Genomic DNA, 17,234 nt, shown 5'->3' with positions numbered 1-17,234 from the left:
TAAAGAGGAGAAGAGAAAAGAAAAAAAAAAAGGAAAACACACACCCCCACCGACGGAAAGTTGAAAGTAAGCAACAAAATGCGAAAGTGCAAGTAGAAACGGAGAAAGAAAACAAAGTAAAGAAAGGAACCCAAGGACGTGACATTTGTCAAGCGAGCGAGTGAAACAGTGGAGTGGATAAAAATGGACAACAAGGGCAAAGCTTGCCATGGATGCGACTGAGCAGTAGCAAGCAATGAACAAGAAAAGCAGTAGGCTGCTGCTGTTTGTTGAAAATGGCGGATGGAAAATGGAAAAGTTTTTCTCCGTTGCCACTGGCCACTCCCGGCCGGGGAGGTTTTTAAGCATCTCGGAAGAGAGGTACTCTGTGTTCGTGTCCATTTTTCTAACCTGTTTTCCTTCATCCCTTGGAGTGAAGGGGGTGGCCGGGGGGTGCAATAACAGGAAAATAAAACTTACCCGTCCGAAATTTGGGGGGAGGAAACGAAAATTAAAAGAGCTTCGGGTGGAAAAGTTTGTTTTCGTTTTTTTTTCTTCTTTTTTTTTTTAGGTATGTCCACTGTGTATGGAGACGCCAAAATTTCTGTTTGAATTGATTTCGGTAAACAACAAATTTATTTACACCGGGCAATTCTGTGTGTATTGACCCTCCTCTCACCCTAACTAACTCCTCCGCTCACTTTGATCGTCCGAGTGAATCATTTCCATCTGCAGCGACATGAGGAGAGCTGCAAAACGGAGCGAAGTTGGTTGCTATGGAGAGCAAAATGCTCTATTCTGCCCGGCATCGGTTGCTAACTGGGTGGATCTGACATTTCTTTCCCGCGGCAAAGGATGAGAAGGAAAGAAAACTACCCCACACAAACATACAGCACGCGCGCAACGAGGGTCATGGAGGTGTGTACCAAGATACACCCCCGGTGGTATCGATGAGTGGGAAGTTTTGATGGGTGCATCCAGGCGGAAACCCGAGCACTGGCCGCGAACTTTCACTTTTGCGCGCGCTCTCTGTCGCTAGCGTAGCATGTGTCCATCGTGTGGTCTGGTAGTGACGGATTCATTCCAGTGGGGAACAGCTTTAAAGTTTTCCCTTTCGCTTCAACTCCGCTTGGCTGATGCGTAATAAGGGCGTGCTGCGCCTGGTAATGATCGACACAGAACTCGTACACCGTCCTAATCAGCATTACAATCATTGGAAGGGGAATGCTGAAGAAGTTAAAAATTCTTCTACTCCCACCGGTGGGAAAAGTTTAACTTCAGTAGCCTCAGCTCAGCTTCCAGTTTTGGTAAAGTTTTTGTTGGTTGTTGTTGTTCCTTTCAAGTGTTGCGAAGCGTGAAGAGCATTGTTTACAGATTCGCGCGAACGATGGATTTGATTGATATGCAAAATGAAGGATGATTTTTTTGATGAACGGAGCACGCCAAGCACTGTAGTGAGTGCTTGGAATTGAAGGAAGAAAAATGAAGGTTTGTTGGAGGCTAAAAAGCAAGCTCTGAAGGTTTTGCAGAGTGATTATAGTGTGTGCGGTGTTTTGACAATTAATCAGTAGTGCTTGGTTGGTTTGGTTTGTTTATACAGAGACTTTGGGTCTTGCGACTGCATTCCGTCACTCAAAAAAACTTAGTTCGACGATATCTTTTATTTAAGAATCGCACAATATTTTAGCAGAGCGTAGTTTCGATCTACGGACCTCTGGGTTATGGGCCCAGCACGCTTCCACTGCGCCACTCTGCTTGTTGCGATATGCTTAGTATGCTGAGATCACATCAAAAACATTACTTGATATGGTCTCGACTTTGGGTTGATTTGATCACTATTGTTGTACTAGTTTTTTTATACGAATGTTAGAGGTATCGATAAAATGACTAAATTATTCATTTGAAATCAATTATGTAACGTATTTTTTTATATTTGAGGCTGAAAAAAAAAGTTGTAAGCCACAAATGGCCAAGAAGAATGTTAGATTTTACGTTTAGAATTATTTTATCGACTTACAGGGTTTTCCAGGAGTTATCATAGCTGTGGGACACTTTCTTGATTCCTTCTTACGTGAAATGAACTTAATGTAATGGGAATTGGACTCTACAGCACCTTTGTTGGACAAATCCAGTAGGAATTTCCAATAGAAGCTGTCCAAAAAGGGTGCCGTAGAGTCCAATTTCCATCAAATGAAGTTCACTTCCCATAATAAAAATTCAAGGAAGTGTCCCACAACTATGAGAACCCCTGGAAAACCCTGTAATGAGGCGATTACAGCCAATCGGCTTAAAGTCTTTGCAAAAATAAACAATAAAAAAAAATATGCTGGAAAAATATATTTACCCATGTATTATTTTGATAGATTGCGTCTGATGAGGATCCGATGATGACTTCGGATGACTACGAGCGTATTTAGTGGTTTGCCGGAATCGGCCTAACAATAGTCGGAGTCGGAGTCGGAGTCGTGGGTGCGCTCTATCTGTATGCTTGTTGTGGATTTTATACACAGATTGATAACTCTGATTCAAGAATTTGAAGGAATATTCAAAATGATTCAATGACTTTTAACATAAAATTTGAAAATTCATGAATCTTCATCCTATGGGTATCACAACACAATTATGTTCTTCTTGTATGTGAGTCCCAGTAATGTTCTCTATTCGTGGGCCAACCCGATCGTAGCGATGGTTTGGTATCATTCTCGTTTCGCTTCAAGTCGTTCACGTAACAAAATACTAAAAGAATTAACAACATGGGACAGAACAGAACAAAACAAATTTCTTCAAAAAACTTTGTGATCCAATCGACCATTCTGGTGTTCCTTTCTGTCCAACCAGTTAAGTCTTACAGCACATGCATCTTAAGACATGCAAGAATCTATAATATCGAATGTTGGAGAATCGATTCATAATTCCAAACATCAATCAAGGTTCAAATGAATGTTTATTTGTTTTATAACATCGTCCTAAACAAATGACTAGCAATTGTTATCCATGTGATTCAGCTTATGAGAAGAATAGAAAGATTTTATAGCAATACCAATAATCATAATCAATAAAACTTGGGAAAAATGTTAACAAAAAAGTGTTTTTTACATTTTTTTCCAATATAATGTGCTGCTAATTCGTATAAAAACAATTTTGAATAAAACATGATTAATTTATAGTACAAAAGTATGATTTATCTTTTTGTCGCCCAAATGTATGCAATTGACATAGCAAAACGATCCTCTCAAACCTTCGCTTAAAGCTCTTCGGTTTGTTTGAATACATTTTGCCTCATCAATTTGAAGCAGGAAGTGACAGACGCAGCCCCCATTCAATGTTTGTCGATCACTTATACCTTCGACGAATCATCATCGTTTTACAGATTTGAATAATTCGATTCCGGTCATAACGGGAATCTCTCTACTCCTGCCACCAACCCACCCACCGATGATAGGTTTGTTAGGTCGGTTTACTGCACGATTTGATGCAGGTTGATCCCTCCCGCCGGTTCACCGGTTTGTTTTGATTGTAATCAAAAATTAAAATTTCTTGCCCAGCAAATCCAAGGCTACTCTAAACACACTCCCCGGTACACGTACCTGAATCACTTCAGACCCAAACTTTCCTAAGCTGTCCAATCAGCGAAATCAGAGCGCGTTCGAAGTGCGAGCCACAGCGTGCCCCGGGTTGGCCTATCCAACCGGCTGTACAGAATCGGGGGCACGATACTCGAGTCTGTGAGATGGGATGCTGCTGCGTCCATCGTTAAAGCGTCCTCTCGATTCCTCTGGTTGCTAGTATGCGAATGGTGATTTATTTTGCTGCCGTTTTCGTTCCTGCCCAAAAACACCCAAAAATTCCGTTCGTTAATTTGCTCAGCTTATCTTTTCACAACTTTCAATAGCCTTTGCCTCCAATCCCAGTCCGTGGCCGTCGTCTCTTTGCAGGGATGGTCTGGCAGGTCCGAATGCACCTGGCCGCGCTGGAGGGATAATAATGAAATAAACAAATCAAAAATCTTAAATGCAAATTATCCTCTCACTGGCGGTGTGTGCGCACGGGAAGGTTGAAGATGGAATGGAAAATCCCAGTAAAGTGCCTACTCCCTTACACAACTGCCGCTGAAATGCGTTGTCAATAGTAACAGGGATGTGCTTTATGCTTCGTGTTGCTTCAATCTTCTGACACACTGCCAGAAAGGAGCTCAAGGCAATGATTTTGTCTTTTCTAGAAATAGACAAAATTTGTATATAAATAACATAAAATATAAATAACCTTCAATTTTGAGTGTTTGTTAAACCATTTTATACATGTTCTGTGTAGATTTGTTTGACGAATAAGCCCTTTGGAGCGACAAAAATCACAATTACCATTGCGCCGTTACTATGGTTTCCTTCGCGGCAATAATAGATTGCTCATTTTCCACCCGAGCACCAGGGATACGTTTTAATTAAAGTAAGTAAACATTTTCCAAAATTTGGTTTGAATTCTGCTCAAGAGGACGTCTTTCTACACCTGGCGGCAGTCACCGGCCAACGGTTGAAAGAGCTTCAGCTTCCGGGTGTGTGTGTTTCTTTTCTTCTTTCGGCGGCATTATCTCGCGATCCAACCGGTGCCCTCACTCCAGAAGCGCGAAGGATAATAATGATGGCATTATTTGTCCGACGATTAGTTTTTTTTCGGTCCTCCTCTTCCCCTACAACAGAAAACCAAAAAAAAAGAAGTAAAGACGGCCATAAAAGCAAATGGAACATTAAAAGCGGCATCATATGACCGGCGCTGCGCTGCGATAGGAAAATTACGGAAAAATTAGTCCACCGGTGGTGCACCGGTGCAAAATCTCCGGCTCAGCTGGCAATGGCGGACGAGCCATTTCGGTTCCATTATCGTTTTAACTCGCCCTTGCGCCTGCAGTTAGACTTTGTACTTTCGTCCAGAAGCAAGCCAGGAGCGTGAGAAGGAGTTCGGTCTTGAGCTTGCTGTCCTCCCTATGTCCCTCCCCAAAAAAAAAAAAAACGACATAACAACAGTCATTAATGAAGAAAGTGTAAGTGAGAGGGTAAGTGTTTGTGTGTGTGTGTATGTAAATTTGCAAAGTGAAAATTTTTGGTAATAAAAGTATCCTTTTTTGTGTTTGGTTGGTGGTTTGGCAAAAACAACAATCTTTCAACCATTAAAAAAGCCACTGGCCAGTCTGGATGGGATGGGCACATTAAAGGGCTTTTAGCTGGCGGTGCTAAAGTTGGGATCGATGTTCCGGTAATGGCACGGGGCTGAGCGGAGTTGAGTTGAGTGGCAAAATTGGACAAGAATTATGATGATACGGTGTCCTAAGGCACGTTTAAACATAGGCATGATTTGGTATGAGTGAAGTATGTTTTAAATTCCAACTCAGTCAACTCACTTCCCAGGCATTACTTGGTCTTAATTGATGTCCGTCCTCTTCATTATTACGACCTGCCTTAATTACGACCTTAATCTAAATCTGATCTAGTTGTCCTGAAAGTACCTTATGGTCTGGGTCGTGCGGTGCCATGCGTATGAGAAAATGGCTAACCCGTATCTTAATTGAAGTCTTCAACTCGTCCTATGTCAACCCATTGTTAGGATTTGGTATTTTGAAGAAGCGCAATGTGAGAGTTTTCTATGTTAAAATCTCATTTTATTCAATAATCACTGTCTCATCTGGTAATAAGATTCAATAGCAGATTTTTCAAAAATTTCCTTTAGAATTGTGTTCCTTATTATGGATTTTGTGCTACAATTGTCTTAAAATGTGCTGCGATTGTCGCAACAAGTTTTGCGATTGTCGCAGAAACTTCTGCGATTGTCGCAGAAACTTCTGCGATTGTCGCAAAAAGTTCTGCGATTGTCGCAAAAAGTGTTGCGAGTGTCGGAACAAGTTGCGGAATTTTGGCAACAAGTTGTGCGATTTTCGCAAAAAATTGCGATTGTCGCAAAAAGTGCTGCGATTCTCGCAAAAAGCTCTGCGATTATCGCAACTAGTTGTACTATTGTCGCAAAAAGTTCAGCAATTGTCGCAAAAAATGCTCCGATTGTCGCAAAAACTTCTGCGATTTTCGCAAAAAGTGCTGCGATTGTCGCAAAAAGTTCTCGTTTGGAACAAGAGTCGTATTATTTTGCCTGTATTCCGTATTCCGGATCATGGTTTCGTTCATCAGTCGAGCTTCTTACACAACTTAATTTTTTCTAATTTCAGAAATAATTGTACATTAGATGTAGTGTAGTTTTTTTAATTACAACATAAAATTTGGTAGATGTGGTATAGGTTTTACATTTTTCCCCCCATAATCTTAGTACTAAATTATTGCGTCCCAGTTTGTGCGGATGGAAACCATTTTCTTTGTCAGGAATTTTGAAAACTCTATCCAAAAAACCTTCCCCGAAGTAAGCACGCAAAGTGTGGGGGTTTCTCCTTTTACATTCGGCCTACTTTTAGCTTAATTTCAGGTTCTGGCTATCCTCCCTCTGGTGAAGCTGGTGTACATACAAAACTCCACCTAGCCCCCCTCTGGCTGCTCAAACTCCCTCTCTCTATCTATCTCTCTCTCCAGCTCCACCAACTAACCTGCATTATTTACTTATCCTTTCTTGGTCCTCCCCACGCAAACACAAACCCACTTGAAACCCCCAGTGGTGCCAGCGACGCATCCAAGCAACCGGAGATTCAAATCTTTCACTCACTGCCCTCAACCCCTCCAACAAAAAAAACCAGAGCATCCTTGGACGACAGCAGTCCCCCCCAAAAAAAAAAAAAAAAGAACGAGAGAGGACGAATGAATAAAAATCCCATTTTTTTTTCGCGCGACCCCAAAAGCCGACCTCGCGCTCGACCGTTTTATTTACTTTGGGATTAAAAAATTATAAAATTACGCAAAGCTCCATTGCCGTACCCGCGTCGTGTACCCTTGTCCGCGCACTTGTGCTTTGTCCGTGCCCTTCTTCAACGGGGTTGACCTTTTCAGGAGTTGCCCTTTCCTTGCAATTGCTTAGAAAGTGTGCGTGTGTCAGCGTTGGAAAAGAAGGACCAAAAAAGAAGGACACAGTGATAATCAAGAATAAGAAAAAAAGGATCTCCAGCCTCCCGTGCAAAAGTTCCTTTTCCAGGTCCAGTTGTCCCCCTTCATCACAACTGGCACTGGAGAGCTTGGCCGCGCAAAGGAAGAATTCAATAATTTATAACATCGCAGCTAATGCGCTAAGGCGAGTGCACAAACTCTTAGGCTTTCGAGAGGAGGGGGGTGTGTGTTATCAGTGTGTCTCTCCATCACTCTTTCGGTCACACAGGACTAAAGGGCCGCTCGCGCTGGCTGATGAAAAATCTTCAAATTTATTATCCCCCCTTGCGCGCAAACGTCCTTTTGACCAGTGTCGCCGCTGCCGCCGCCGTTACGCCACATTTGCCATTCGCGATTCATTAAATGTGCCTTCCTGTGCGGTTGTGCCTGGGGGTTTTGGGGTGCAAATATTTCACTCGATCCATTCCGTTTGGTGACCGACACTTGCCGGCGCGAGACAGACAGCAAATGGTGACTAAAAAGCCACTTCACACAGCGCTCGGGGAGAGGTACTAATGCACGCAGGTCAGGTGGTTTGTGGTAGTCGGCTTTAGTTGTTTCTCTTTTTTCGGTGGCGGGTTGGTTCGGTTTAACCAATTGCAAGCCATTTGCCGAGGCCGCGTCCAGTCAGTATTTAATTTCACGCTACATTTGAGCATAAAATGGCTGAGAAGTGGAGAAAGATTGGTAGTGTTGTGGATGATGCTTAGGACACGGATGTAAGTTAAATAGAATATGTTGTAAAATGTTGAGAAAAACAGTCAAATTTCAATAGAATATAAATGTTCTATACGAGCTAAATTAGGCTGTTCCTGTGATATGCTCGTGGTTGAGATGTAAATTTGAAGCTTTTCATTGTATCCTCAGACTTTGACCGTCTTTTATGCCTATAATCAGCTATAATTATATTAGAAATGGTGGTCTTTTAGATCTTCAATTTAGACACTTGATGAGGAGGTTTGACAACTTTGAAATTTTATTTATTTACAGTTTTGCCTTTTTTTGGACTCATTCAGGATTTAGCTCGCCTCGCAGATTAGTGATTCTCTCGTAGTGAATCAAATCATACGTGCGTCAAATAACTCTTTCAAAGATCAATTGTGGGACGATTTTGTAAATTTTGCTTGGTGCAGGCTGTCCCGGAGATACGCCATTGCATGAGTTTTCAGAAGTTTCCATAGTTTTTCGTACACTTTAAACTCTACTCTCTCCTGTTTTGGTGCAGGCACATTGGCAATTCCAACTGGATTCCAAATAAACCTCATTATCGTGTAATTTTAACGATAGGTTTTGTTTACAAAAAATATTATTGTACATGATTATGACTGGAGATTAAAATTGTGCGTGCCTTTCTTGAATGTTTTTTTTAAAAAATGCAGCCAAAAGCGAATTTGTTTTGCATTTTACAACGTATGCATGAAATTATTGCTAAAGTTGCTAAAAAAACTGTCAAATAAAGAAAACAGCGTATTTATGAATTCTAGTATTTCCGCACATAAGAGTATCCTAGAGACCTTCTGGATTTGAAATTGCGGAAAAAATAATTTTGATATAAAATATCTTAGTTGGGAGTTGAATAAGTTTTCTAGTTACTAGTTTTTATAATAGGTTTTATCTAATGAAACAAATCTAAATAACATCTTGAAGATTAATGACATTATAGTTCATCTATGGGTCAATCTTGAAACTCGTGGCTCGAAGAAATGATACCTAAGTTCAACGGCATGGCTACTCTCGTGTGCTTTTCCTAGGGGATCCTTCGCCCGAGGATCACATTTGAGACGTATCGATCAACGATTCACAATGATAGATACATCGAACATTGTGCTTCACGATTCTAGTCCGATTTTTGTATGGAGTTTGACAGTTGGAGGCTGAAATCATGTAAACAATGCATACAAAACCACACAAAAAACTAGCCTGCAATTTTCAGTCTAGATTATTTTAGCCACAAAGCTAGAATTAAATTCGAGTACCTGCTCGAAAACAAAGGTTTGTTTACATTTATCCCAAGGTGCATTAAAGAGATCAGGTGATGCAATATAGAATCAAAGTGTGTGTAGTCCAGGTGGTATTAGCATTTTTTATAACCAATTTTGAGCATCACTTTTTAACAGAACGAGTGAAAACTCAAACGAGCTTTCCGGAGGCTTGAAGAATACTCAAAACACTCTTAAAATCTTCATTCAGAAGAAGAATCGATAAAAATCAGCCTTCTAAATTCATACACCTTGGGATAAGCCCACCTGAATATTATACTCACTTAGATAGCTGCTCGAAAACTGCTATACAATGCAAACAGCTGACAGGCTGAAATTTCAGCCTACGAACTTAAAACGGAAAGGGCCTCATTCATGGTTTAGAGATGAATTAATCTCCAGAGATTCAAAATTTTTAAGATTCTTGATTTTTTAGTTAATTTTAAATTATGGAGATAATGTGTTATGCTTCTTAACAGGTCTAAACTTTCGTTTATCTTCATGAGCATGCAAGAAAATCATGAGTCTTTAGAATTTCGATTCCTTTTATGTATTAATTTCATATTTGGCACACATTTCACTTATTCATGTTAACTTCGACTATTTAATATCTGCTTAAGTTATCCTTATCGAAGAATATGTAATTATCTTTAATTTCGCAAAAAGCGAGCGACGAGAGCGACGTGAACGAGCTGCTCAGGTGTCTGAGTGCGTTTTTTTCTCTACTGTGGTGCGCTTTTGCAAAACGAACGACTCACTCACCATAGTAGGCCGTCCGCGAAAACCCATCCTTCTCGCGCCATCCCCGCCGCGTGCGTATCTAACGCGAGCGGCCATTCGCGCATTGCTGACCCATCATCCTTTCGCTACCCGATTACATAGCATACCACGCGCAAACGCGCAATGCAAGAGTGCGCGTACCGTGTGGTGCGAGGAGAAGGGTGCGATTTTCATTTCATTTTAATACCAAATTGCTATCTTTCGCCGAGAGGAGCAACAAAAAAAAAAAATACGATGGAGAAAGGGACGAGCAAAAAAGCCCCACCACCAGGCAAGTGTATGGGGCAAGAGTATGGCGTCCAACACCACATCTGAATGGCCGACCTGGCGGGTTGGAACCCTGATAAATTAGGGGTAGATTTTCCTTGCCTACACAGCTTCCTTGATGCTTCTTTTTTCCTTGCCATGTTTTTATTCGCCCCTCGCAACCCACGAAGCCTTTCAGCCATTTTTAGGCTTTCCGTTTTAAAGGCCTTTTGCCGTTAGTTCGGTGATGTCCCTTTCTCTCTGCCTCTGGCAGATCTTGTTTTTAAGCACACTCTCACTTAAAACTCTCTGTCCTCCCTGGCCCCACCACCACGAGGCCGAGGAGACATTAAAACACGAAGAAAGAAGCAATACAAGCGCGCAAGAAACAAACGATGCGCACCGAGAAGCAGGAAGGAGCCGCAGTCGCCCTCTTCGGAAAGCAAAGTGTTGCCGCCGTTGTGTTTTGGTGCGTGCGTGTGTCGGCGATTAAATGGCACAGAAAAAGAAAGAAAAAACTGGGCCGCCCAGGGGCCACGGTTGAGCAAGTGGCAATTTCTAGCGACGAGGAGGTAGCGGGAAAGTAGAGAGGAACAAAAAGGATAACAACCGGAAGGGGCGATGGCGCAACTGATGTTGGGGCGGGGGGGGGGGGGATGCTGCGAAGTGGAGCTGAACGAATGAGGAGAGGAAGAGAACACGCCGACGACCGACCGACGGGACGTGAAAAATAATTTCCAGAATATTTAACCGTGAGGGGGTTGATTTTTTGTACTTTACGCTCTGCTGCTGGTTTTTTAACCTCAAACCCACCCACCCACCCACCCACCAACCCACTCCCACTGTCCATGTCCGACGCGTTTTTTTTTCTCCTTCTTTGGTTTTTTTTTTATTTTTGTGTGAGTGTGTTTGTTGTCTTTCACTCTCCTCTTCATCAGGATACGCATTTTTTTTTTAGCAAAAACCTTTCGGGCAACAGGATTCTTTGGGCCACCCTTACCAACAACAAAAGCAGCAAAATTTGCCGATCGAAGGACACATCGGGGGGAAGGGATGGGAAGGGGAAAAGACGACCTAAGAACGCACCCCCACCCCGAACGCGAAGGGTGGAAATGAAATTTGCATTTTAAAGGAAAGTTTTTGGGGCAGAATGTGTATTTGCCTTTGCCACTGCTGCTCGGTGGCGGCGAAGGTCTCGAAGAGTTGCCGCTGCTAAGATAGCATAAATTTACGTTCATTTTTAATGACGGTAGTTTGTTAGGAAGGATTTTTCAGCCCAGAGAACGGGAGGCTGCTCTTGCTACAGCAACACGAACCGATCCGAGTAAGCCAAGCGGAAGAGCACCCCAAAAAAAAAAAAAAAACGGCGAAAATTAATAAAAAGGAAGAAGAGCGTAAGGAAAAGTACGCTTCCGCGGAATGACAATCAAAGTAGGCAGGAAAAAAATGTGGCACCAGTTGGAACCAGCGACGCTAGCGAAGAAGAAAAAAAAGGTTATCCCTACAAGTTAAAGTTAAGAAGAGACAAAAAAAAGTTTAAAAAAATACGGTAAGCAGATCTCAGCGCAAAGTAGAAACACTGCAGATGGAAATGTCTTTAATTAATGTTGGAATGTTTATTGCCACTTGTTTTAATTGATTGTAATTAACTTTTGAATAATTCTTTTTTCCTAGTGTGGTTGAGAAAATGAAGGGGAGATTAAAAGATTCGCAATTTGAAGGAACAATAAGGAAGAGAAAGCACCAAACTGGTCGAGAGAGAGAGAGAGGAGAGCGCTTGGTATGATTTATTTGCAATGAATTATGAATTTTAATTTGCAGCTTGAGAGGCCAGCTTGTTTTGGGTTTGTGATAAGGGGTGTGCCATTGTGTTAAGATATGTAATTGGGTTGTAAAGAAAAAAAAACTACATACAACTAACACATATCGATTAGCTGTAATGCAATGTGCATTTGTTTGACAGGTGTAACATTCATTTTAATGAAAAAAGTATGACCATCCTATTGGAATATATTCCAACAGGAACATCCTAGGGGAATCTCAGTTGTGCACAACTTAGGTTGCCATTACGTGTCGAACGATCGTCTCCACGATCGTGGGTTAAATAAGCAAAGCAATTTGTTATCAGAATAGGGTTTAGACTATAAAACATATCGAAATAATAAACTAAATGCATTTCCTAGTGATTTCCCGCTTTGTTCACGGTGAAAAAATTATACATAATAATAAGGAAATGCATTTAATTGATTTTTAGCGTGTTTTTAATATAAATAGTTGAGGAATTGAAAATCCTTTCTTTTGGTGTACGATAAGCCATATTCTGATAAATATTTAATGAAATAGAGCAGAAATACCCTAAATTTCACGTTCACTTTCACGCAAGGTCTAAAGCGACCTTTAGAATGTGAGAATCTTATAAGAATTAGAACAAATGCAAAAGATCTTCTCGCATTAGACGGTTCTTTGTCAAGTCGCCGTCCAGAAATCCAGACACGAAGCAGAAATACTAACCTTGATACATGAGGTTCAGTTATATTAGATCTTTCCGATGAATCCGCCGACTTTCTAGAGCCTGAGTCTTCATGCCACATTTTTCATGGGTTTTACTGCTTAAGAGCGATCTTATACGTAAGGTATGGTTTGCAGAACGTAAATCTTCAACAGTACAAATAACAATGATCAAATATCCTTTTGATATTTTTGTGTTCCGTTTTTGCACATTAATGTAGTATATGTGTAGTATATGATATCCGTAAGAGTACAAAATCGCAATTTTTAGGCATCAAACCGCAAATTTAAATGTATTTTTGATGAAAGGTGTTATGTTATTGCTATAAATGAGTTGTTTTACATCGCTTACACAGAGTTCATGGAAAGATAGTCGTTTTTTGTGGGGCAGAGGAACTTAAAGATGGTCGTCCACTGCAGGATACGTTGAGAATGGGATTTGTTGCTTTTAAAATCAGTCGGATGATTAAACAGAATGCAAAATTTCGACAGTACTAAACTTAATCCTGTATGTTTAATGTTTTCTTGTTAGAATTGTTATTGTTCATGGCTACCGAGGCTACCATCGCGTATGAATGGTGTTGACTCAAATGTAACCGCTCGAAACTGTTCAGCTATTACGTAGCTGTTACACCAGTTTAGTTAACTGATTAAATAATCATCAATTGAGTAATTGTTCCGCTTTCAACCTCAAAAAATTGTGTAAAATTCCAACCTTTCGTAGAATTTGTTACCTAACCTACCGGAAAGCAAACGAACGGTAATGATCGATAACGCAAACGCATATCGTATTTTAATTCACTCTAGAATGTCTAATGCGCTAAAACCCTAACATCCTTGTCCAAGGCCAGAGAAGTTACCTGCAACTGAACTATCATGGCTTACGTTTTCTACGGCTGTCTTTAAATGCAAATCGTTACTTCAGCGGCTCGCCCATGCCGGAAATGACATCGCTCGCCAAACGGACACGCACCGGCACCTTGGTTGTAGCGCTTACAGTCTATCTTTTTGAGAATCGATCTGTAAATTGCGTACTGGCGCTTCTTCTCCCGCTCGTCCTCCGCCCAAACTTTGCAGGGAAAGAAAAAGCTCGAATGTACGCGACAGATCGGGCATCCCTTCCGAAGAGTCTCGGGGTACTCGGTCGTACTGCGCCAGGTTTTGATACAGCTTACGCAGAACGTGTGCTTACATTTGGGCAGTATGCCAAACCGGCGCTCAGCGGGTGGATTCTTCTCCAGCACCACCTCCAAGCAGATGGCGCACGTTTTCTTGCGCGAAAACACCTTGTCTATTTCCTGCACCTGCGCGCTAATGCAGCTGGCCTTGTGCCGGCGGTTCTGATCGTTGTCACCCAAGGCAAGGCAAAACTTGTCGCACAGGTCGCACTTCAGGAAGGTCGGCATGTTTGCATCCGTTCTGTGGAAGGCGCGAGGAATACTCAAATTCAATCATTCTATCAACAACAAAGCGCCCGGGGCCATTGTTCTAGTATACTTACAGCGATTTATTTTGTTTCGTCTTACAACGTTTAATCGGCTCGAAGATGTAGGTTCTAATGTTTACAGATAGAAAATAGTTGCTGCGCTTCTAATACCACCTTCACTTTAGCAGCTTATTCGGCTTATGTTGTTCACAAACGGAACACACTTTCAAGTGGATTCTTCCGAACTGGCTCAAGCGTGTAGTGGTGTGCGGAACGCGTCGAGTAATTTGGAGTACCGGTGACAGGCGCAAACTAAAGTGGCTTCCCCAACGAGCAAATCAGCTGACGGTTACACATATCCATAAAATGATGCAGAATTGCTAAATCTCTGGAATAATGATAAAACATATTTTTTTTAAATATCAAAATATTGTTTTAAACGTTTGTTTTTTTAAGCGAAAATGTGACAAGCATTGCTTATAATAATTAATTAAAAATTTAGTTCTCACACTTTAATATGTACATGTAGTTCCCGAGAGATACGCGGTTTTCTTAATTTGACAATTCCTTGACTAAATTGTACTGATTTGACTCATCTATAGTCTTTTAAGAAAGCTAAAACCACTTCACTGCTTGGTGGTTGAAAGAGGAATAATAATTGTATATCCTCAAATAATTACAACAGCTTCTCACAGGATACTAGGATCAATTGTTCACTTTAATATGGTCAAATGCAAAATAATTTCCATTGTGGTGGAATCGAATTAAAAATCATTCAAAACGTGTAAAATTGTACCCTTCTGTGAGTATCATATCAAATAATTAATTTATTGGCTAATACTACCCTTTACACACAAAATTACATGAAAATTAGCTATATTTTGGCTGAAAACTGTGTGATTTGATAACGTAGACCAAAATAAGAAATTAAAACAAAAACACATCACACTCGATCAAGTGAGGATTACCGAGCGTGAACTATACGCGGTTTCTTCTCGGTACACATTAAAAGCGTATCCCGGGGACATTATGTACTGTGCAAAATATAGTTTTTTTTTCAATCAATTAATGACTACGAACCGTGGATGTAAAACTTCACAATACCGTTAACATGATCTGTAGTACGTAGTATCATTCGACAACTATCAACTATCCCTATGGATATGCCGAAACCGAACCCGATTTCGAAGCAGGTTCTAATTTCGGAACCAGTTCGGATTCCGGAGCCGATTTCGATTCCGGACCCGGTTCCTACTCCAGAACCGATTTCGATTCCGAACCTGGTTCCGACTCCAGAACCAATTCCGATTTCGGAACCAATTCTGGCAAACTTCAAAGCTATCCGGAATCGATTCTGACAAAAACTTCATTTTCTCATCTCTAATTGTTTACGTATTTTGTAGGAAGCGCCTGCAGTAGGTGTAATACCAACGTCACACGAAGCGTAAACAGAAAAATGCATAGAAATGCTAAAAGTTTAGAGTGAGACACAACATTTACAATCCCTATCAAGTACCCTAGACACTTATCAAGCAGCCAGGGATGTAGGCCTCAGGATTTGCCATTACTAGATGGAGAAAAGCACAGGTATGTCCCGATGTACGCCATACAAGGTATATGCGATTTCTAAGTTTGAGTTCTTTCAGCAAATTGCAATACAAATAACAAATTCATAAATTAATATAGTCTAAGTTCCATATAAACATACTTTAGCGTGTATCAAGTAATACCTGTATAAAGTGGAGGTGCATTTCGATAGGCAAACGCTCTATACGGTTGTTTTCTGCAAACTTTTTGTTTGTAATTATTTACTTTTATTGTAATGAAATGTTCAAACTAACCATTCCTGTATCCTACACCGTTTTGACCGATAAATGTAGACCCCTTTGCGCCCCATTAATCCCACGATAAGCCGTCGTCATACTGCTGCCAAAGCATTCCCGCCGGTGCAAACGCTTCCGGTTCAGCAGCAGGCCGCTTCCGTCTGGCTTTACGGTTCGGTTTGCTTTTAGCGACCAGCTCGCCGGACGGAAGTGCATGACGGTAGAAACATTTCCAACCAAACGGACAAACTCCGGTACCCTTGCCGAAGTGTTTGCAATCCGTCAGGCTGCAACCGTGTTTATAGTCCTGGATAACTTGCTGCTTCGCTGCTTCGTCCTCGATCCAAAAGTAGCTGGGAAAGACAAAGTTGGACCGGACTCGGCACACCGGGCAGGCGCGCCTAACCCTATCCTTGTCGGATTTGCGCCACAGCCGGATGCAGCTTAGGCAGAAGGTGTGGCTACAGTTCGGCAGTATGCCGAACCGTCGCTTCCGGGCCGCCTTCTTCATCACCACTTCCAGACAAATGTAGCACGTTTTGTCGCGGGAAATATCGAGCTCAAGCAAATGGTCGTTTCTAAGCTGGTGTTCCAAAGAGCAGTGCGCGTGATGAATTTGCCGCTGCCCTTCGTCTGTTGGGTCGAGACAGTAAGCACCACACTGTCGGCACATTTCGAAGGGCACCTCCGGATCGCCGGTGGCAAAACATTCCTCATCTTGCTCAGCGTGATCCAAATCGGTTGGATCGAGCTCCTGGATGTTGTTGTAGTTGCCGGACGTTTCGGCGGTTTCTGCTTGATCACTTGAATCGTCGCTGCTGGTGTCCGGTTCACTCGAATAATCATCCATTACTCTTGAATCTTGGCAGCTAGTGCTCAACTAAAACAGATCTGAAGACGAGAAAGAAAAAAAAATACAAAAATCAATCACAAACACTCGAATGGTCGCAGGAGTATATTATCCCGTACTTACCCTTCTGGAAGGCAATTTTTGCAAACGCTTTTGCGTTTCGCACAGTTTCGAATGGACCAATTTCGCACACCACGGTGAGGTCACACCGGCAATCCACAGCAACTGTTCGTACAGCACCACTTGTCGATAGCTGCCGGCGGGAAAACAAAGAAACAACGTCACAGGCGTGGAACGATCACAAGCGTATCCTTGCAGCACTTACCTTTCCGGTGGGAAATTTACGCCACACTTTTACGCATGCACTTACTCAGTAGGAGGAACGCAAGTTTACGCATGTAATGCACTTTTCACGCAGCACAGCAACGTGCACTAGCTACCTTGAATCGGAGGTAAAAGTGCATCTTGTAATTGCCGGACAACGCGCGTTTGCTTGCTCGCCCAAGCTCAGGTTGGGTCAAAACTGCACCATTTGACAGTTGATCGCCGAAACAGCAACGATCGCACTGACAGCTC

At 41.8% G+C, this 17,234-nt stretch overlaps 2 protein-coding genes and 1 non-coding gene across 3 annotated transcripts; all 3 read right to left on the bottom strand.

Annotated features, from left to right (window-relative positions):
* Nucleotides 1–1,663: 1,663 nt before the first annotated feature.
* Trnam-cau (transfer RNA methionine (anticodon CAU)) lies at nucleotides 1,664–1,735 on the bottom strand. Its single transcript has one exon. It is a non-coding gene; the product is annotated as a tRNA-Met (tRNA).
* Nucleotides 1,736–11,645: 9,910 nt separating this feature from the next.
* Nucleotides 11,646–15,193, bottom strand: LOC1280980 (E3 ubiquitin-protein ligase makorin-2). Its single transcript, XM_320854.4, has 3 exons — nucleotides 14,495–15,193; nucleotides 14,061–14,373; nucleotides 11,646–13,978 (listed from the first exon to the last, which is right to left on the bottom strand). The coding sequence occupies exon 3, from the start codon at nucleotides 13,963–13,965 to the stop codon at nucleotides 13,462–13,464; it is 504 nt and encodes a 167-aa protein (XP_320854.3). The 5' UTR covers nucleotides 13,966–13,978; nucleotides 14,061–14,373; nucleotides 14,495–15,193; the 3' UTR covers nucleotides 11,646–13,461.
* Nucleotides 15,194–15,764: 571 nt separating this feature from the next.
* LOC1280981 (E3 ubiquitin-protein ligase makorin-2) lies at nucleotides 15,765–17,184 on the bottom strand. Its single transcript, XM_320855.4, has 3 exons — nucleotides 16,984–17,184; nucleotides 16,782–16,911; nucleotides 15,765–16,699 (listed from the first exon to the last, which is right to left on the bottom strand). The coding sequence occupies exon 3, from the start codon at nucleotides 16,656–16,658 to the stop codon at nucleotides 15,882–15,884; it is 777 nt and encodes a 258-aa protein (XP_320855.4). The 5' UTR covers nucleotides 16,659–16,699; nucleotides 16,782–16,911; nucleotides 16,984–17,184; the 3' UTR covers nucleotides 15,765–15,881.
* Nucleotides 17,185–17,234: the final 50 nt, after the last annotated feature.

Source organism: Anopheles gambiae, chromosome 3 (assembly GCF_943734735.2).
Source record: "Anopheles gambiae chromosome 3, idAnoGambNW_F1_1, whole genome shotgun sequence".
Classification (NCBI taxonomy): Eukaryota; Metazoa; Arthropoda; class Insecta; order Diptera; family Culicidae; genus Anopheles; species Anopheles gambiae.
Note: the sequence above shows the minus strand (reverse complement) of the source record. Positions and strands in the feature narration are given on the sequence as shown.

What these genes read in the sequence shown, in the direction of transcription:
- LOC1280981 (XM_320855.4), bottom strand. Translation starts at nt 16,658, where the DNA reads ATGGATGATTATTCGAGTGAACCGGACACCAGCAGCGACGATTCAAGT.
- LOC1280980 (XM_320854.4), bottom strand. Translation starts at nt 13,965, where the DNA reads ATGCCGACCTTCCTGAAGTGCGACCTGTGCGACAAGTTTTGCCTTGCC.